At 47.6% G+C, this 22038-nt stretch overlaps 1 protein-coding gene across 4 annotated transcripts in view; it reads left to right on the top strand.

Annotated features, from left to right (window-relative positions):
• Nucleotides 1-22038, top strand: part of DCHS1 (dachsous cadherin-related 1) — an 85530-nt gene that overhangs the window by 16426 nt on the left and 47066 nt on the right. For 2 of the 4 annotated variants that reach the window (XM_083821716.1, XM_083821717.1), the window contains exons 3-5: nt 5821-5857; nt 6084-6150; nt 19007-20815. In XM_083821716.1, coding sequence (XP_083677842.1) covers nt 19064-20815 — 1752 coding nt within the window. In that variant the 5' untranslated portion in view covers nt 5821-5857; nt 6084-6150; nt 19007-19063. Of the gene's footprint in view, nt 1-5820; nt 5858-6083; nt 6151-12982; nt 14714-19006; nt 20816-22038 lie in introns of those variants that run through there. The other 2 variants (XM_083821715.1, XM_083821714.1) reach the window with 2 other exon arrangements.

The raw sequence follows: 22038 nt of genomic DNA, 5'->3' as shown, positions 1-22038 counted from the left end.
CTATTTTCCTTTCGCAATTGCCTCCTTTTCTATTTGCATGATACAGATTTGACATGCCAAAAGCAGTCATGATCCCATAATTACAGCTTAATTACCATTTTCTGTTTTGTTTTATTTTGTTTTGTTTTGTTTTTTTTCAATCCATAGTAATGTAACTGAATAGGGAAGGGAAGGGGAGGGGAGGGGAGGGGAGGGGAGGGGAGGGGAGGGGAGGGGAGGGGAGGGGAGGGGAGGGGAGGGGAGGGGAGGGAAGGGAAGGGAAGGGAAGGGAAGGGAAGGGAAGGGAAGGGAAGGGAAGGGAAGGGAAGGGAAGGGAAGGGAAGGGAAGGGAAGGGAAGGGAAGGGAAGGGAAGGGAAGGGAAGGGAAGGGAAGGGAAGGGAAGGGAAGGGAAGGGAAGGGAAGGGAAGGGAAGGGAAGGGAAGGGAAGGGAAGGGAAGGGAAGGGAAGGGAAGGGAAGGGAAGGGAAGGGAAGGGAAGGGAAGGGAAGGGAAGGGAAGGGACACACAAACAGATTTTGGTTCAGACATTACCAATGACCAGAAATTCACACGATTAGCTTGTTCATATTGTTAATTACTTGGGCTGTTAAAAGTTTGTATTCTGCATTTGAGTTAAATTGATCTCTTTCTTAACATTCCATCCAGGAAAGTTTTGCATTCTGTTACAGTCAAGCTAACAGACCTATAATTGTTCAAAATACTTTTTCTTAAATATAGATAATGCATTTGGTATTTACCAAATATTTCACCTCTAATGTGGCAGAACTGGTTAAAAATTGCCTCCGTTAACAATTGCTTCAGATACATATTCCCATTCCTTCCTTCTGGGATGGAGAGGAGATGAGGAGATTTAGTAAGAACTAAATTAAAAATAAATCTAATTGTTTTAATCTGAGAAATTATCATTTCCATATCCTTATTCCTAGTAGCACCTCTGTTTTTGGTACCATGTTTCTCAGGTGTAGAAATCAGTGTCTTTCCCATTTCTATAGATTCTAAATGTATCATCTTTTCCAAGTGGCTATTCATCCAGGGAAGTCTGGTGCCTTAGCCTATGAAAACATGGTATTAGGCCTCTGTACAACAACAAAACAAAACACCTGCTTTGGTATGGTGACTCTAAATTGGAGAGACATGGATTTGATGGATGGACCAAATAGGGGGGATGGTCGTGCTCAAAGAGTTGCAGTCAATGGCTCAGTGCCCAAGAGGAGATCAGTAACGAGTGGTGTTCCTCAGGGGTCAGTATTGGGACTGGCGCTATTTAACGTCTTTGTTGGTGAGATGGACAGTGAGATTGAGTGCACCCTCAGCAAGTCTGCCAATGACACCAAGTTGTGTGGTGCAGCTGACACGCTGGAGGTTAGGGATGCCATCCAGAGGGACTTTGACAGAAATCAGGTTGGCCAAGACCCCATCCAGTCTGGCCTTGAACACCTCCAGGGATGGGGCATTCACAACTTCTCTTGGCAACCTGTACTAGTGCCTCACTGCCCTTACAGTGTAGAATTTCCTCCTAATGTCTAGTATAAATCTATCCTATTTTAGTTTAAGACCATTCCCCCTTGTCCTATAATTATCTATCCGAGTAAAGAGTCCTTCTCCATCTTTCTTGTGCTAGGGGCCCCAAACCTGGATGCAGCACTCCAGGTGGGGCCTCACAAGGGCAGAGTAGAAGGGGACAATCACCTCCCTCAAGTTGCTGGTCACACCTCTGTTGATGCAGCCCAGGATGCAGTTCACTTTCTGGGCTGCAAGAGCGCACTGCCAACTTACGTTGAGCTTTTCATCCAACAGAATCCCCAAGTCCTTCTCTTCAGGGCTGCTCTCAATGTGTTCTTTTCCCAGTCTGTACTCCTGTCTGGGATTGCCCTGACCCAGGTGCAGCACCTTGCACTTGGACTTGTTGAACTTCATGTGGTTCAGATGGGTCCACTTCTCCAGCCCCTTTGGATGGCATCTCTTCCTTCTTTGGTATCAATCACACCACTCAGCTTGGCATCATCAACAAACTTGCTGGGGGTGCACTTGACATCCTCTATGTCATTGATGATGATATTGCAAAGTACTGGTCCCAAGACAGAACCTTGAGGTACACCACTCATCACTGATCTCCACCTGCACATAGATCCATTCACCACTACTCTCTGGGTCCAGCCGTTGAGACAATTCCTTATCCACCGGATGGTCCACCCTTCAAATCTATATCTGTCCAACTTAGAGATTGGAGTGTCATGTGGGACCATAGAATCACAGAATCATAGAATATCCCAAGTTGGAAGGGACCCATAAGGATCATCAAGTCCAACTCCTGGCACCACACAGGTCTACCCAAAATTTCAGACCAAGTGACTAAGAGCACAGTCCAAACGCTTCTTAAACTCTGACAGGCTTGGTGCTGTGACTACATCCCTGGGGAGCCTGTTCCAGTGTGCGGCAGGGTGTCGCACTGTGTCAAAGGCCTTACAGAATCCAAGTAGATGGCATCAGTGAGTCTTCCCTTATTGACTGATGCAGTCACTCCATCATAGAAGGCCACCAGATTGGTCAGGCACAATTTGCCCTTGGTGAAGCCATGCTGGCTGTCTCGGATCACCTCCTTGTCCTGCATGTGCCTTAACATTGGTTCCAGGAGGATTCATTCCATGATCTTGCTAGGCACAGAGGTGAGGCTCACTGGTTTGTAGTTCTCCATGTCTTCCTTTGTACCCTTTTTTAAAAAGGGAGTGATGTTTCCCTTTTTCCAGTCACCGGGGACTTTGCCTGACTACCATGGTTGGACGACACTGGACCCAGTACTGGCCCCTGGGGGACACCACTAGCTACTGGCCTCTGACTAGACTCCACACCACTAAGCACAACCCTTTGAGCTCTGCCATCCATCCAATTACCAATCCACCTCAATGTCCACTCATCAAGGCTGCACTTCCTGAGCTTGTCTATGAGGATTTTTATGGAAGACAGTGTCAAAAACCTTGCTGAAGTTGAGGTAGACCACATCCACTGCTCTCCCCTCATCTACACAGCTAGTCATCTCATCATAGAAGGCTATCAGATTTGTTTAAACATGATTTCCCCTTGGTGAATCCATGCTGACTTACCCTGATCAGCTTCTTATCATCCACATGCTTGGAGATGACCTCCAGGATGAGCTGTTCCATTACCTTTCCAGGGATGGAGGTGAGGCTGACGGGCCTGTAGTTGCCGGGTTCCTCCTTCTTGTCCTTTTTGAAGACTGGCTCGACATTGGCTTTCTTCCAGTCCTTGAGCACTTCTGTTCTCCATGACCTTTCAAAAATGATTGATAGTGGCCTAGCAGTAATGTCGGCCAGCTCCCTCAGCACCTGTGGGTGCATTCCATTAGGGCCCATGGATTTGTGGATGTCAAGTTTGCTTAAATGATCTCTGACCCAATCCTCTTTGACCAAGGGAAAGTCCTCCTTTCTCCGGACTTCCTCTCTTGTCTCCAGGGTCTGAGATTCCTGAGGGCTGATCTTTGCAGTAAAGACTGAAGCAAAAAAGACGTTCAGCAACTCTGCCTTCTCTGTATCCTTTGTCACCAGGGCACCCACCCCATTTAGCAGCAGGCCTACATTTTCTCAGTCTTCATTTTTCTACTGATGTATTTGAAGAAGCCCTTCATATTGTCCTTGATATCCCTGATGCATGAAGAAGGAAGAAACGACTAGAATCTGTATCTTGTTCTGGTATTGATTTTGTTGTGAGAGTTGCTGAAGGATTGAAGAACATGAAGCAAATAGCCACAAAAGTTTTCTTGGAATCAGCCATACTGAGAAAGCTCAAGACTCCCTCTAGTCTTGCATCAGCCTCCAAGAGTGGATGCAAATGGATGCACAGGAAGGTGTGGAAGAACAGGAAAAGCATGTTTCATAAGGTTTTCACCTCAGTACACCCCCAGACCCAACACTTTGTGACTCACAGAGTTCATGAGCTGGAGGGGGTTTCCTCTATTTAGGCATCCTCAAATATTTCTATTAGGTGAACTAATCCAGGTACCCCTTGAGCCAATGTAAATTTTGAGCATCCACAGCATTCTATGGCAAAGAGTTCCTCAGTTCCACGGCTCCTCATATGAAGTACCACCTTCTTTTGTTTGTTTTGATCTTGTCTTCTGTTAGCCTTATTTCATACATCTTTTATATCAGAAGAAGCAGTGTATGAACAAAATCAGCTCCATAGAGCTGAGCAAAATCACCCTCCACAGACTACTCATGATTTCATTATCCTCTTCCACATTCCCCTCATTTGTCTCCTTTCCAGAATGGAGACTAAATTGTTCCTTGCATTGAAGCTGATCTGGACCTTTGGTCATCCTTGCTGCCGTCTTCTGAACTTTCTCCTGCTTTTCCGTAACCTTCTGGAGATACGGTGGCCATTAACTGCACACAGCATTCAAGATGCATGGCAATTAAAAGTTTGCACAGTCACATAATGCATTTCAGTTTGGGGTTTGGATTTTTTTTCCCTAATTGCTCCAAATATTTTGTATGCTCTTTTGACTGCTGAGCACTAGGATGACGTTTTCACCAGACCCTTTGAAGTTGAAGCTTTCACTCTCTTTGTGGTAATCATCTCAGATCCCATAATTTGACATGTGAAGCTGAGATTGTTTTCCCTTAGGCTCCACTTTAGATTTGCCTTTGCTGAATTTTATCTGCCACTTTTATTATGAAGTAGCTCAGTCTCCTAAGGCCATTCTGTTCTCCCTCAGCAGTCTGTCATCCATGCTTCCCTCAACACTTAGGATCAGCCACAAATGCTGCCTCACAGATTATTCTGTTTTGCATCCTGAATATAGATAAGCTGAAAGCAGTGGTCCTAGTACAGAGCCTGTAATTCTGCACTGGCAGCCTCCCTCTGTGGAATGATCCAACAATTTGGAGTCTTTCTCGGAGATCTCAAAAGCCACTTTGACATGGTCCTGGGCAACCTGCTGAAGGTGGCCCTGCTTGAGCAGGAGGGTTAAACCAGATAACCTTCAGAGATCCCTTCCAACCTCATCCATTCTGTCCTTCCGTGATTCTGTGACTTTCTCTCTGTTTCCAGTCTTTTAACAAACAATGTTTCCATTCACTTACTTTCCTACTTTTTTCCTAAAAAAAAAAAAAAGATGGACTTTGGTTTTCCCTACCCCATAACCGCATGCTTAGATATATTCCCCCTGGGTCACCTGCCCCTTCTTCTACCTCTTGTATGCCTCACAGTGGCCTGTGTTATTTTTAGACTTTTAAAACACGTTAGGGTGGTTCATATGTCAAACTTTTTCTGTCTCTTTTTTACTTCTGCTAGGTCAGATATGGTCTTTAAGTATTATGTAAAGCAGAATCAACTAAACTTCTTTTCATAGTCTGACTCTGTTGCTGGAGAAGATAGGCAGCTGTGATTTAACCTGGTCTGAGTAACTTTTTAAAGTATGTGGTAGGCTTATATATTCATTTCTAACCTCTGGGCTGGTTTTGGTTTATGAATGATTTTGATAGATTAAACCATTTGAGTTCAATGGTGACATCTTTGTTATGGTCATCACAGTAGCCTACACTGAAAGTTTATGTGTGTTTTTTTTATTTTCACTTTTTAAAATATTTTAAACATGATAAGTGTCACACAGAGTTTTCTTGGTCTGTATCTAGGATTCATAAACAATTCTACAATACCAAAACAAACAAACAAACAAACAACACTAATATTTTTAGAGATTGACTGTGTAATACATAAATTTCCACTAGATGGTGCTGTATCATACTAGTTCGTTCATGTGTGCGTGTGCGTGCGTGTATTTATGTATGTCTTCCTCTCTAGATTAAGAAACCCAGCTTCCTGTGTCTATTTGTGGCAGGTATGTTTAGTGCTGTTCCAATGTCATATATGCATGTGGTGTATTTACAATGGAATAATGGACTGTTGGGTTGGAGTGTACATTGTTGCTATTTAGCTGATGGCACATACAGTGTATTTGTGGCATATCCCAGAGCATTCCAGTGTGCATTGGTTGTAGATGATAACCTTGACTTGTCAAAGACAAAAGGGATGTTTGACCATCTTCAGTTTTCTTCTTCCCGTAGGAATCATCAGATCTTACTTCAGAACCTGTCCCTCTGTGACACACCAGAGCTTGAACCCAAGGTCCTGGTAAGTGTGCAAGTGTAGATGGGTGATTCCTGGACAGCCAACTTGTCCTTGCAGACTCCTCCTCCCAGTTCTCTGCTGCTAGGCAGAAGAGCCCAATGGAGCCAACAGCATGTGGGTGAGACTTGACTCTGCTGATCTCAGAGCCTTTCCTTCCTGAACAAACATTTTCCATTCTGAAATAATCACCTCACTATATATAGAAAGCACCACCTCCTCCAAAGCAAAAGCCTTTTTCTTTGGAAAGGGATATCCCTCAAATTGTTTTCTTCCTTTTACAAAACACCAGCAAGCCCTTTGCTGTCAGGTTTTTATCTGTCTGTGAACAGTGTTGATCAAAGGCACATGTTCAGCTCACACAAAAATAATCTGGATTCCCCATGCAGGTCCTGTGCTCCCTACCCCCATCACATGGATTTTGAGACTATGTCTGTAATCACAATCCACACTATTTCGGAAACCACCTCCCCATCTCACTTCCTCCCAGCTGATTTTCAGGGGAACAGAAGGAGACTTGTTTGCTACCAGGGAGGAAGTCCGGGCCTTACTGAGCAACTTTCTAAGAGGCACCTATGAGAATGAGGCACTTTAGTCAGTGTAAGCTCTCAGAGGTTGCTGCCAAATGAGGTCACCCTGCTGCAGAAACGTGGATGAAGAGATTCCAGGAGGATGGAAGAAGCCAGGACAGGAAGTAGAGCAGTCAGTAGCACAGGGCTCAGCTCAGTCAACTTCCCTCTCTGGAAATGTTGATTTCAGTTCTGTCTTGGCTCACAGACTAAAATGTGTTAGATAGTTTCCTTCTCATAATTTTCTCATTCCCTTTTCTCATCATAAAAATCATTCCATGGCTTGATACAGTTCAGCCATCCTTTTAGGAGGATGTAACAGGGCAAGCAGCACACAAAGGGCAGTTCAGAGACTGGGACTGGGTGACACTGACTTTTCTGAATCACAAAACCCACAGAACCTCAAGGAGAGACTTCTCTTTCAAACCCTGCGCCTTTTGCTGAACTATCACATCTCTCAATAAAGATGGATAATCCTGTCTGCTAGGTACCTGTTATGACCTTGTCTTAGTTATTCTAGTGATGAATTCCTCTCTCCATTGAATAGCAGCTCTTTTCTTTCAGTTTTTACAATTTTAGTTCCATCCTATTTCTCCTGTTCTGCCTTCATTTTCTAGATTCAAAAATAATATGCAATTTATTTTTTGTCTCTTACAAATCCTTAGAATTCACTTCATTTTCTTATCTTTCTAAAGCTATCCATGCTGAAATTTGTTCTCTGGATTTTGACTCATTCTTGTGACTTTGAGGTCACTTTGAGTTTTCTACAGTCTTTATAAATACTGAACACTAAACATATTACTAAAATTGCAATAACATAATTTCCCTATTGTTCCATATACGTTTTTTTAGGCAGTTAATACTTCCCTGCAGATTATTGTTAGTGAAGATACTAAAAAGCATTGGACTATAGAGAATTCTGTGTAAAACCTCATTAGGAAAACTGCTGGAGGTGAATTTCTCATTTGCAGTTAATCATGTGATGTAATACGGAACATGAGTATACTGTTTAATCTTGCTTTGATCTGTCTCTCATGAAGACCTAGGCAAAACACCTTAAAGAGATCTGTTATATCTATGTATGCATATATCAAACAAATTAAACAGTCATTGGAAATATTAACAAGTAGACTGATTTATTATTGTTGTTTGTTGTTGTTGTTGTTGTTATTATTATTATTATTATTTGCATTGTTGTTGTTATCATTTCAAGTAATCAAAGCCTTTCTGTCTCACTGGCAATTTTTGCAGCTAGCGGAAAGTATTTTGGCCGCATTATCTTCAGTGACATTTGACTTCCAAGTCCAAAATCAAGATGTAACCTAAAAGTGTTTCACCTTAAAGCATTCTTACTATGACTTATATGCGTGCCTCTGGATTGGTAGTGTTTTATGAAACAATCTATTCAGCTGTCCCCATGACCTAAAGAACTGACATATTTTTGATGAGTTTTACAACAAACGGAAAGAGTCTTGGCCTTCTTCTGGGTTTGTTTATGCATGACAGGCAGATCCTATAAGATGTAATAAAACTATTAATGGAGTTGTTACAAATTATTTTGTAGTTGGAATTATTGTTGTTATTATATTGTATAGGAATAAGAATTACTATTATTGCTGGGTAGAAATAAAAAAATGTTATTATTCCTTGGTAGAAAGATTATCTATGGTGTAAGAATAATCAGCTGTACCAATATAGACTGAGAAATAATGGTCCAAATAGTAGTTCTCCAGAAAAATGCTGGGTTTAGAGTTATCTCTAGGCAGAATATGAATCAGCTGAGGGCACGCTCAAATAAAAAACAAATAAAAATCATATAAGATAGTATAATCAGGAATATGACTTGCAAGATGCATCAAGTAGCCTCTCTGGCTCTACATTGCTGTGATTAGGCCCTTACTTGCAGTACTGCACCCAGTCTTAGTGAGTGCACTTCAGAGAACATAGACAAATCTGAGAAAGTCCAGTGGAGATGATTAGAGGTTGAGAAAATGCAATATGGAAATATTAAGTGCTCTGGGGTAGTGTCTCTTAAAGAAGAGTGAAGAGATAGGATAACTGCCCTTGTTTGTAGAATACAGTTGCAAAGAGAACAATCTACTTCTAGTGTTCATGATAGATACTACAAGAAATAATGGGTTTAAATAATAGTGAATAAATTTAGCACTGAATAGAGTGTCTGTCAAATTTATAAAATGTTTGTTATGGGAGAACTTCAAGAAGTGGCTAGATGCACATCTGCTGAGCCTTACAGGCACTTCTGGGTTCTTCTGAACCCTCTTTGAGGTATAGGAATGAAGCAGTTGACAGCCCTAGATTTTTTTTTTCTACTGTTTCATATCTGCCTATTCTACATTGTTTACAAATTAGCTGCAACGAATAACACCACTACCTCACTTGCAGCCTTATCCTTCCATTGTTCTTTATTGTACCTGCTTGTTTTCACTTTTGATTACTTTGTCTTCTGGGCATGAATTGTCTTATTGCTGCACTTGAAATCTTTACCTTTAGATGCTGCTATAACTTAAATAATACCAAATGATCTGTCTGAGAAGTCCCAAGTTGAATTACAAGAGAACTGCAGGATGGGAATCCATGGAACTGGCAAAATCGAGAAGTCCAGGGCAGAAACAGAGGTAGTAAAGGGCAACCTTTTAAACCCAGCTATTTCAAAGGCTTTGCTGTGCTAGAGAAGTCCAGTAAAAAGGGAGACAGGATTCACAATCAAGTGCTCAGGGCATTTAGGGCTGTCTGGATAGAGCTCTGAAAAGAACACAGACTGTCATAGTCATATCCAGGATACTATGAGAAGGATGGGATGAATGGGAAGGTGATGGCTAGGCATCCTTACTTTAAGCATGATGTAGTATAAGTGTGGTGTTAAGACCACTGCTCAGTCCAGCTGCTTCTAGGACTGCCAGATTTCTTAGATTGTAAACATTCTCAGAAACAAATGAATGGAAGCCATGATTTCTTATTGCTGTACCCTAAAACCATGCATCATAAGCAGACCAACAAAGGGACTTACATTCAAGGCTGCTCGTGAATAAAACCATGGCATCGAAATATGCCTGTTGCAAGAACGTTATGTGACAGGAGCTTAGTGTACATTTAGAAAAAGTAGGAGATGAAGAAGAACTATTTCACTGTAAGGTTCAAATCCAGCTAGTCAGGTTATATCTAGCATCAGTGCCCCAGCAGCATTTCTTTTTAACCAGGCTGTGAATATAGAGCCTCAAAGCTGAGATAACAGTGCTCTTTGCCAGGTGAAATGACCTTGCATCTCTTTCCGTATACTTCATGGATTTCAAAGGCATTCCAAATCACACAGTTAGACTTGGGAACTCAACTGAAAACACTTATGCATGTCTTAGAGAGAGCTGTACCCCTGACCCCCACGTCCTACCCCTCTTTGCCATGTATGCTCCTAGCAGGTGCCCGATTTCTTTTATTTTTAACCTCCATTCTGAATGCAGGAAGCCTTTGCTTGCTGTGAACATCCGAGAATCGGAGCCTAAGCACATCCTAGAAGGATTTCCTGTTTGGGACTTCCGAGCCAGACTCGAACATGCAAGAGTGGAAGCCCAGCAACTTAATCAGTCCTCCTGGGCTATCTGCCAGATTGCTTCTATCTAGTTTAGCAACAAGACACTGTACAATGCCATCTAGCAGGAAGGTGCTAAGCTGCCAGACCACTCTCCACATGCTGTTGATGAGGGTGGGAACATGCAAAGTCAGTTCTGGGGTAGGGATGTGTGGGACTCCAGGATCAAGGTCATTGTAGTGGCAGAACAGTGACATGAGGGATAGGCATGAGGCACCACATTACTCTGCAGTATTTGCCTATAGAGTTAGAGAAACACAAAGCATGCAGACAGCATGTTTTCTGTGCTGCCTTCCAGCTATGCTTTGTTCACTACTGACTTCAGTGTGCCATATCGCACCAGTCCCTAAGTTATTTCTGAAGTTCACCAAAGCACTGATTAATCCAGATAAGTTAATCATCTTCAAATTTTGCTCCCTTCTCCATAGTCTGGTTTCCTCATCACTAATAATTCTATCAAAAGGCATGATACAGCTGGGAGCCTTATAGTCCTGTCCCAACCCTTACTACTACCAGTCATCTTCTGTCTTATATAGTTGAATAGCATACTTCTACTCTTGCTTCTGTGTCTTAGTTGCACTTGCAAAGCATAGCTCGACTCACATTTTCTACCTGGACACATGCAGCTCCAAGGATACCTGCACATCAGAAAGACTATCCAAGATCTCTCTTAAAGTCCAAGCACATGATATGGGCCTGTTCTCCCCTCCCTTGCCAAGGGGCTCAAAAATATATATAGTAATAAATTCTAATTTATTAGAATTAGACCAAAAGGACCAATTTCCATCTCTAGCTAGAGGTGATATTTGTGTAAGAATTGCTGGTCTAAGAAGAGAGGTGTTTAATGATCAGAGCTGATGTCAAGGGACTGAAGAATAACAAACATCACAGATACCGAAGAAAGGACTGAAGTGAATGATCTAGGCAAATGCAGATTGCTTGTACAAGTTTACAGGGGTTTCAGTGTAGATTTTGATAAGATGACAATAAATTTGAGACCTCATTAATGTATATAAATATCTGAGGGGAGGGTGTTGAGGGGTCGGAGCCAGTCTCTTTTCAGTTGTGCCCAGCGACAGGATGAGAGGCAACAGGCACAAACTGAAGCACAGGAGGTTCCAGTTCTATATGAGGGGGCACTTCTTTACTGTGAGGGTGACAGAGCATTGGAGCAGGTTGCCCAGAGAGGCTGTGCAGTCTCCTTCTCTGGAGATATTCAAAACCCGCCTGGCTGCCGTCCTGCACAACATGCTCTAGGTGATCCTGCTTGGTAGTGGGGTTGGACTAGATGATCTTCAGAGGTTCTTTCCAACCCCGCCCATTCTGTGATTCTGTGATTCTGTGAAATGGGAAACGTGATAAAATGCAGCAAGTTTGTCAGACTAGCACATTAGACAACTTTTTTTATAAGTGATCTTTTAGGGGGAGCAGGAAAAAAGGTAGATCAGACTATCCGAACTGCAATGCTATAATGCCACATGAGAAATTATTTGTTCAGGTGGAGAAGACAGAAATGAATAAAAAAACTGTAAGACATATAAGACTGGCAAAAAAAAAATAGCAAGATTATCAGTAAATCAGAACTTCTAGGCTTGAGGGAATGCACTGTTTTTTCAAGATGCAGTTTTGGAGCTCATCTATTTCATTTTTTGCAGGTCTTCGGGGAGGAAGTTATACTGAAAAGGTTGATCAGTGAAATAATGTAAAGAGGCCTTGTGAGTGTAGAGGGTGACTAGAGCATCATAAAAGAAAAAAGATATTATTAAGGATAGATAAAAGATATTTCTATTTATAATAGAAATGTTATGAAAACTGTAATTTCATAGTAGACTATTCCTTCACTGTTAAAAGGGATGTCCAGAGGTGCATAGTCCAACCTCTCATTTGAATCAGGACTGTCAACAATACTAGGTCAGATCTGCCTTGAAAACTTGCAAGGGTAGAGATTCAGTCTGTGTAAGTTGCTTTTTCCAGTGTTGCACAGCTCCCCAGTGAAGAAACTTCTCCTAATGTCCACTCTGAATATCACAAGCTGTAATTATGGTGATTGTTCTTGTTCTGTTGTCTACCACTATGAAGAAGCATTTGGCTCTGTCATCTTTTTACCTGTCCTTCAGCTAGCAGTAGGATGCCATTACGAAGCCCCTTAGCATACTTATCACCAGACTAAGCAAGCACTGCTTAGAATCACAGCATAATAGAATCATAGAATATCCTGAGTTGGAAGGGACCCACAGGGATCATCGAGTCCAATTCCTTGCTCCACACAAGACCACCCAAAAATCAGACTGTATGTCTGAGAGCATTGGCCAAGTGTCTCTTGAACTCCACCAGGCTTGGTGCTGTGACCACTTCTCTGGGGAGCCTGTTCCAGTGCCTGACCACCCTCTCAGTGAAGAACTTTATCCTAACATCTAGCCTTAGCCTCCCCTGATGAAGCTCCATGCCATTCCCTTGGGTCCTATTGTTGGTCACCAGAGAGAAGAGATCAGCACCTGCCTCTCCTCTCCCCTCGCGAAGAAGCTGTAGGCCGCCATGAGGCCTCCCCTCAGTCTCCTCTTCTCTCGGCTGAACAAAACAAGTTACTTCAGCCACTCCTCGTATGCCTTGCCCTTCAGACTTTTCATCTTCTTCATAGCCCTCCTTTGGCTGCTCTCTGATAGTTTTATGCCCTTCTTATGCTGTGGTGCCCAAAGCTGCATGCAGTGCTCAAGGTGAGGTTGCACCAGGCAGACCAGAGTGGGACAATCCCTTTCCTTGACCAGCTAGCAGTGCCATGCCTGAGGCACCCCAGGGCACAGTTGGCCCTGTTGGCTGCCAGGGCACACTGTTGACTCAGATTCAAATTGATGACAACCAGTACCCCCAGAGTCCTTTCCACAGGGCTGCTCTCCAGCCTCTCATCCCCAAGTCTGTATGTACAGCTAGGGTTGCTTCTTTAGTCTGTCCATATAAGTTTGTGTGCCAGGCCCCTAACTATCTCCTACAGTTTTTCAATATCCTTCGTGAATGGAGGGAACCAAAAATGTAGATAGGTGTCCAGGTGTGGCTTCCCCGTATGCCAGGCTGAGGGGGATGACTTTTTCCTGTGACCTGCTGCTTGCCCTTCTCCTAATGTTGCAGTGTGTTGATTGCCTTCTTTGCAATGAACGCATGCTATTGACTTCATTCAGTGTCCACCCCAACTCCATGTAGATTTCAGCAGGATTGCAACTCAGCCAGTTGGTTCCCAGCCTGTACCAGTTATGTGGTTGTTCTGCCTCAGGTGCAGAGCTTTGTACTTTTATTGAACTTAATGAGGCTTCTGCTGACTCAGTTCTTAAAACTTCTCTCTGGATTGAAGTTCTGCTGTGCAACATATCGGATGCCCCTCCTAAGTACCACCTGAAAATTTGCACTTTGTATCATCATAGATATGAAGATACTGAACAATATTAGCTCCCAAATCAATGCTTGGCTAAAACAGGGAGCCATCCGCTAGTGGAGCAGCCTTGACAGTAACCCACTCTTGTTCTGTTTTCTGTCTTAGTATAGATTAGTGGGGCCCCAATCACTTGCATGGCAGGCACTACAGATAAGTACCGTCCAGCCCAGACATTACAAGCCCTGATGTGAGACAAGGTGTTAGCAGGTTACAGAATCTTGTACCCTGGGCCCTGCACTTGAGAAAGTAGCTGTGGTAAAGACCAGAGAACAGGCTGTGCCTCTGTGATCCTGTCCCCACATCCTTGCAATGCCACCCACCGACTCTCTCCATCTCCTCCTGCCCAGCCCTCTGTCCCGTACCATCGCACCACCTCCCTGCGCTTTGCTCCTTCCTACCCCTTCCCATTCCCCGGGCCCCCGGCGCCCACTGCTCCCTCCCCATCTCTCTTTATCCCGGCTGCAGCCCTTCCTCCCCCTCCGTGCAGCCCCTCTCCCCGCCGCTGCTCCCTTGGCCCCTTCGTGCTCCCTGTCCCGCCACACCGTCCGACCGCCACGGCTCCCGGCACGGGGCCGCTCCGGGGCCGCGCTCCGCCGGCGCGCTCCGGTGGCGGGGCGGGGATGGGGGCGGCGGGGGGAGCGAGGGGCTGAGGGCGGCGCTGGGTCGGGTTTCAGCAGGAGCCTCCGCGCCGAGGCAGCGCCGACCCGCCGCCTGCCGCCGAGCTCTCCGCGGGGCGACTGCGGCAGCGGGACGGCCGCGGCAGCGGGAGGCCGGGACGCCGGAGCACCGCGGGGGCCGCGGCACCGGAGGGCACCGGAGAGCCGGAGGTACCGGAGCGGCCAGCAGTAACGGAGCGGCTGCGGCACCGGAGCACCGGGATACCGCAGCACCGGGGTAGCGGAGCAGCTGCGGGGCGTCTCGCCGGGGCCGTATCCTGCGGGATGTGAGCGCCGCCAGCGCGGGACGCACGGCGTAAGTGCCAGCGCCGGGGACCGACCCGCGCCCGTTGCCCCGCCGCCTTCGCCCGGTGTTCCGCACGTCCGCATCGCCGCACGGCGGGCCGGGCCGGACCGGGACCGGGCGCTTTGTTCTGCCTCCGCTGCGCAGACAATGAGGCGGGGGGGGGGGGGCGGGGGCGCCCGCGGCGCAGCACAGCGGATCCGTGGCTGGACCGGCCTCGCCCGCGGCGCGACGGCAGCGGGGCCGGCGCTGGGAGCGGACGAGCGGGACGGTGCGGGCGCGGGCGCCGGGGGTGCCGCCGCAGAGGCAGAGCCGCCGCTGGGCGGGCGCTCAGTGGTCACGGCGAAGGAGCCGCGGAGGCGCCGGGCGGGGGCTGTGGGCCCGGGTAGAGCCGGGGCCGGGGCCGGAGCTGGCATAGCTCCGGCACAGGGACTGCACCGTGCAGGGCGTCCCAGGAGCACCAGGGAATAGGGCTGTGCACGGGGACCGGGAGCACCAGCAGGCGGGCGGCCGCCCGACGTCTGGGAGTCCCTGAGGGGCCAGGGGCCCCAACAGCACGGGGTCAAACGGCCCAGGAGCTCTGAGTGACAGAGAACCCTGGCAGCCTGGGAGTGCCAGTGACCAGGGAACCCACTGGACAGCAAGCAGCCAAGGACATGGGCCACCTCTGCCGTGGGCATATAGTACGGCAGGGGCCCAGCCTGTGCTCAGATGCTTGTGGGCCGGGACTGTGGGAACTGGCTAGTGCGTGAGGAACTTTTATTAGAGATGCTTCCTTTGTGGGGGAGTGTTTTCAGAGACAGGACAGGCTAAAGGGAGCCCTGGCGTGGCACAGAAATGGGGTACACCAGGGATGAAGTGGAGCTTGATTGCATCCTCATGAGACTCATCATTACTTGGGTCTGATATTAGAGGGAAATAAAGCTGTGTGGCAGGGCAGGGAGCGAGCAATGGGGAATGGGATTGAAATGCTGGTGCAGGAGGGCCGGGTAGGAGGAGATGGGATGGCCAGGAGGCATCTTAACTGTAGGTCATGGTAGACAATAGAGGTTGAAAGTGAGTTGTTAGCCTTGGGCTGCAATGCAAGTGAGGCTGGACTGTGTCGATCTCTGAGGGCAGAGAATCTGAAAGTCTTCAGAGAGACCTGTGTGAATGTAGAAGAGAAGAACATGTTCCAGGATAGCGGAGTGGTACTCAGCAAAGATTAAACAGGCTTCTGCATCCTTCCTGATCTGGACTGGAGTCTCAAAAACATCATTATATGAGTCATGGCCTCTCATGTGAGGCTTTGGGTATGGCATCAGCAGCATCTGCAGCTTTGATGGAGCTTTTGCACAGCAAGCGCTCTGACATCTGTTTGTGGCATGCACCGTGGGCGCATTTCTAGCTTCTCTGCTGGGGCCAGTGTAGGCCTGCTTTCCCATCCTCATGGCTGACATGAGATCCGATGCCACTGGTAGGCAGACAGGGATGTATGCATTGGCCCTTCTGTAATTCCTTATATTTTTTTTTTCCTAAATGTGACATCTCGTAAGCCCAGGCTTGGCTCTCCTGGTGCCCTGGCATATCAGCTCTAGGCCTGGGGATGCCTCTGTATACTGCAGCACCCCTCCTGTCAGCCTCCTTACTTGGCTCTGGACCCCAACCTCCTCCCTGGACAGATTGTGATGCTAACAGTTTTCTTCAGAGGCTTCTGCTGCCAATTGTTACTAGGGAACTCAGTGCCCAATGGTGGGAGGGACAGAGAGGGAGCAGGGCAGTCTGGCTCACATTACACAGGCTGGGCCTGGACCAGTTGAGCCAGCCCCTAACACTGAGCTATCTGCTAATTGGAAGCAGCTGTTTGGATTTGGTGACTCTGCATGCACTGAGGTCACTGCCGTCTGTCTTCCTTGCCGACCCAAGCCTGCAAACTTCATAGGAACAGAGGGCTGTTAGTACCATGGACTCGTGCAATCTGGCAACCTGCAGTTTTGTCTTTTGCCTAACAGGTAGCTAGGCTCTGAACCTACCCATATGCATCCAGGGAGGATAGAAAGGGAGAAGTTCACACAGACTTTCATCACCCCAAGAACGCTTGTTCCTCACCCCAAGAACCCTAGTCTCTGTTCCTCGGTTGTCCCAGTGCTCTCAGCTGATCTTTGCACTCCCCAGATTGACTTTACCAGTTTCCCTGCCCCCATGCAAGCAGCCCACAAAGCCACACTGCACTCCCTTCTGCTTCCCAAGAGCCATATCAATAATCAAACCATTTTTTTTTTTTTTGGTTCCCATATCTGTGCCCTGATCTGTGCTGGGCACTATCCAAGACCTTTCAGCTTACTCCTGTCCTCAGCCACTGAGATCGCCTCATTGCCTCTCTGTATGTCTGTCTACTAGTTTTTCTACCCTTCTTTTCCTTAAGTTTTCATCTACTCACCTGTCAAGGCTTTGAGCCCTCTGCCTTGAACCTTCCCATGACCCGGGCAACTGGGTCACAGTTAGGATGATGCAGTTTCATCACAGAAACAAACTTGGGCCCCATTCCTCCAGTTCTGGATGTGTTTAGTTACCCCTTCAGCTGTAGAAATTTAATTAATTCCAATAGAAAGAGATGAACCTGTCCAGGACCACTGAATTGGTGCAGGTCACCAGCTGGCAGCCCACAAGTACATGTAACTTTTTTTTACTTCTGCTCCTGAACGATAATGAGGATTCATGTTTGCTAGGTGCAAGAACAGTGCATGGCTTTACTTGCCATGGATGATGTCAGGCACCGGGTGTATACATAGGTTTCTAGTTCGTATAGCCCATTGAAGTAAACAGATACTTCTTTATATGAAGAAAACACTTTTTAAAAATTTTATTTCTGTCACTAACCCAAGATTTCCACAGGAAAAATCAGCCTAAACTGATGTCCTGAGGTGGAAAAGAAGACCAAGGAATAACCATACTACATGCCCTGGAAAGGGTTAACACTGCTGTAGGGTTCTGTAGACCAAGGGCTGCCATTCTTAGTCCCTAAACTAAGGCAGTATCAGCCACCTCCGTCCCCCAAGACAGGGAGGTTCCTGCCGTCCTATGTCTGACATGAGCGGCTCCTGAGTGTGGTTATGGGACCAGCAGCAAATGCTTTCAAGAGAGTCCAAGTGTGAGCTCATGCTGCCGCCATCCCTGCAGACCACTAAGCCTCGTTTACCGGGGGCTAAAAGCAGCACTGGGGCTGGTGTTCTTCACAAGCTCCTTGACTGCTGAGTTGCTTTGGCTACTCGCAGGGAGGGTGGGCAGAGCCCTTGGGGGCTGACTGCCTTTGGGCACTGGGAGTGTGTCCAGCGTGTCCAGTAGTGGTGTTGCTGCAGGGAGCTGCTCCTCCCTGCTCGTCCCTCCCCCACTGCTGCAGTGAAATGAAGCTACAGCAGGGGGAAATGGAGTGAAGGAGCCAGAATGAGCAAGGAGCAGTGAGAAGGAGACAAAGGAGGAGAGTGAGCAGGGGAGGGTGTGGGACGGGGAAGGAGCCAGAGCAGCTGGCAGTTCAGAGGGAGTTGCTGCGTTCCTACTGTACCACCACCACCCTCCATGGTACCAGCTAGGGGCATCCACAGATCTCTGTGCCAGGCCAAACAATGGGCCCTGTCTGCCCTTGGAGGACAGGATTTTATCCTGGGCATTCCCAGCTGTGGGTATGTCCTTTGCAATAGAGCCATTCTGATTTATTGTTCACTGGATGTAAGCCCACTCCAGTTCTGCTGCTCCCTTCTAGGGACACCCGATTTGCACTTCACATTTTTTTGAGCCAAAATCCCTGTTGTCCTGAAAAGCATGCTACTGGAGAGGGGGGATTCAGCAGGGTCACTTGTTGGGCTCTCTCCCAGTTTAAGATTTTATTTTTCAGTATGGAGAGGTGCTAGGCTGCTGCTTGTCCAAAAATCTCTGTGGTCTTGCAGACAGCCTTTCTCAGCCTCACAGGAAACATTCAGCTGTTAAAGGCACAGGAACCCTCTGCTGTAGGGCAGCTGGCTGCGGTGTTGCCGGGAGAGCTGGTGGTTGGGAAGAATGCTTGGCTGTGTAGAAAATAGCTTATGTGATAGGGTACCAGCTAGTAACCTCAGCAAGAGGTCAGGTGTGCTCTGCTTATCTGACTTAAGGCGCTATCCTAGGCCTTCATTCTGGGCACCCTCTGCTCTAACACTTTTTTATCTCATGAGGGATAAGTGATAGAGAGCAATCAGGCAGGAGATACCTGGTAGGCTTTCCCTCCCCATGTTTTTCTTTTGTCCTTCCTTTGCTGCTCCCTCTTAACCAGCCTCTGGTCTGCATTCCTTGCAGGATTAAAGCACACTGCAAAGAAGATCGAGCAACCTTCTGCTCTGCAAGTCCCTAGTAATGGAGCAGATGAAGGGGTCAGCCATGCTTCTGCTGGAGCTGCTAATCCTTGGGGGCCTGAGAGCAGGGAAGGGCTCTGCCGTCCTGGGTACCCTGGATCTACAAATAGATGAGGAGCAGCCAGCTGGCACCATCATTGGGGACATCAGTGCTGGCCTGCCACCCGGTACCAGTGCCTACATGTATTTTATATCAGCACAGGAGGGCAGTGGTGTTGCCACTGACTTGGGAATAGATGAGAACACGGGTATCATCAAAACAGCCCGTGTCCTGGACCGAGAGACCCGGGACCGTTACAGCTTCATTGCTGTTACTCCAGAGGGCATCACAGTAGAAGTGAATATCCAAGTTAATGACATCAATGATCATGCTCCAGCCTTTCCCAAGCAACACAGCACCTTCCAGATTCCAGAGCACACACCCATTGGCAGCAGATTTCCCTTGGACCCAGCCTTTGATGCTGACAGTGGCCTGCTGAATACCCAAGGCTATGTGATTAAGGGTGACAATGTGGGGCAGGCCTTCCGCTTGGAAACACGGCGAGGACCCAATGGGGTCTTGTATTTGGATCTGGTGGTCAGCAATGTCTTAGATCGGGAGAACCAATCATCATACTCCTTGCTTTTGGAAGCCTATGATGGTGGCTCCCCTCCCAGGAGCACCCAGATGATGCTGGATATATCTATCCAGGACATCAATGACAATGCTCCTACCTTCAACCAGAGCCGCTATCATACTCTTATATCAGAGAATTTGAAACCTGGCAGCAGCATCCTTCAGGTCTTTGCCTCTGACGCAGATGAAGGAGAAAATGGGGATGTGGTTTATGAGATCAACCGTCGACAGAGTGATCCTGACCAGTACTTCACCATTGACTCCCGAACTGGAGTCATCAAGCTCAACAAGGGTCTGGACTATGAAGTCAGGAAGGTACATGAGCTGGTGGTACAGGCACGGGATAAGGCTGTCCATCCTGAGGTCACTACAGCTTTTGTCACTATTCATGTGCGTGACTACAATGACAACCAGCCCACCATGACTATCATCTTTCTGAGTGAAGATGGCTCCCCTCAGATCTCTGAGGGAGCCCAGCCCGGACAGTATGTGGCCCGTATCTCTGTTTCTGACCCAGATTATGGTGAATACTCCAATGTCAATGTCACACTGGAGGGAGGGGATGGTAAGTTTGCCCTCACTACCAAGGACAACATCATCTACCTTATCTGTGTGGACCAGCTTCTGGATCGTGAAGAAAGAGACTCCTACGATTTGCGGGTGACAGCTACTGATTCAGGAACACCTCCACTCCGGGCAGAATCAACCTTTGTGCTGCAGGTGGTGGATATCAATGACAACCCTCCACTCTTTGACCAACAGGAGTACAAACAGAGCATTCCTGAGGTTGTGTACCCAGGCAGCTTTGTCCTGCAAGTGACAGCTCGAGACAAAGACCAGGGTCCCAATGGGGAGGTGCGGTACAGTATCATGCATGGCCATGACACCCACTCCAGCTGGTTTGCCATTGATCCTGCTACAGGTATCATCACTACTGCTGCTCCACTGGATTATGAGAAGGATCCTCAACCTCAGCTGACAGTGCTGGCCACGGACAGGGGAACTCCTGCCCTCTCTTCCTCAGCCGTGGTGCATGTGGCCCTGCAGGATGTCAATGACAATGAGCCAGTGTTCAGGAGTAATTTCTACAATGTGTCCCTGAAGGAGAACACCCCTGTTGGGACCTGCTTCTTACAGGTAGGTACAACTGTCAGGAGTTGATTTTGAGGAGGGCACAGCCAAGGCTATGAGAGGTTTGGGATGGGAGACCTGCCACTGAAGGATTTTTAGTGCAGTTTTCATGGCTTAGATAGGTCCTGATGGCAGCAGGAATGCTAGAACAGAGAAATCCCTACTCAATGTGAGTGGGAAATGGGGCAGAACAGCGTTACACCCTTTCTGCATGCAAGTACTGAGTGATATCGCTGATATTGTGGGCAAATTTCAAGGAATTCCTTTGTGCAAAGCACTTCATTGGCATCAGCTAACATTGTGCCCCACTGTACAAGGCGTTGCTGGCACAAGGGTGGAGCAGCCTTGCAGGCCAGGATACTAGAAATGGTGCTCAGGAACAAGGGTCAAACCTGTAGGAAGCTGCTAACTTCTCTCTACCCCTGTGAGATGATTAGGTGAAGTTCATCAGTGTTTGAAAGGCTAGTTGTGAATATTAACATTAATTGTGCGTGATTGCTATTGTTATATTACCTTGGAAGCAGCATCTCCGGAATTTGAACTGAGATGCACACGCTGCATCAGCCTTCGAGCAGTAAGAGGTCTCAGGTGAGGCCTGAAGGGTTCGTGCACCTCTATCAGGTTCTGTGGGTGCACAGCAGTGATGCCATTTGTATGACTCTGAAGGTCTGTGCAGGGCAACACGCTGCCTTGTCCCAGGTGGGTGGGGTGGGGTCAGGGCCAGGGCTGGGGATAGAGATGGGGCAGGGGCCAACGGTGGGAGTGGGCTCAGGGCCAGGGCAGGAGTGAAGCAGCTCTGGTGAGTGTGGAGGCCCCAGGTGTGCACAGGGACATCTTGGCTGCAGCAGCCCTAGGGGGACTTCCCCTCTTCTCTGTGCCATCCGGCTCAGTGCTGCTTGCTGGGCAGGAAGGTGTTCTGGAAATGCAATTGGTGATGGCAGCTGGGCTCCTGGCCACAAGCATGGGGAGAGGCAGGAGGGAGAGCGGGATCCACAGAGGAGCTGGGGTGGCGCAGAGCCACAGGGATGGCATGAAGAAGCTCTTTGGGTGTGCGGGGCCTGGCCACGGTGAGGACTGGCACAGCGTGGGGGCCAGCCCGGCTTGCACAGCACAGGGGGAGGCGCTGGCCCGGAGGCCAGCAGCAACTGAGGGTTTGGCCAGATTTCGATGGTCTTGGCTCAGCCCTCATGTTTCGTTTGGAAGCAGTGCGTCTGGGCTGAGCGCAGGTA

The sequence above is a fragment of the Anser anser genome, assembly GCF_964211835.1.
Source record: "Anser anser genome assembly, chromosome: 1".
NCBI classification, from domain to species: Eukaryota; Metazoa; Chordata; class Aves; order Anseriformes; family Anatidae; genus Anser; species Anser anser.
The sequence above is the reverse complement of the archived record's forward strand: the minus strand, read 5'-3'. Positions and strand labels throughout refer to the sequence as shown.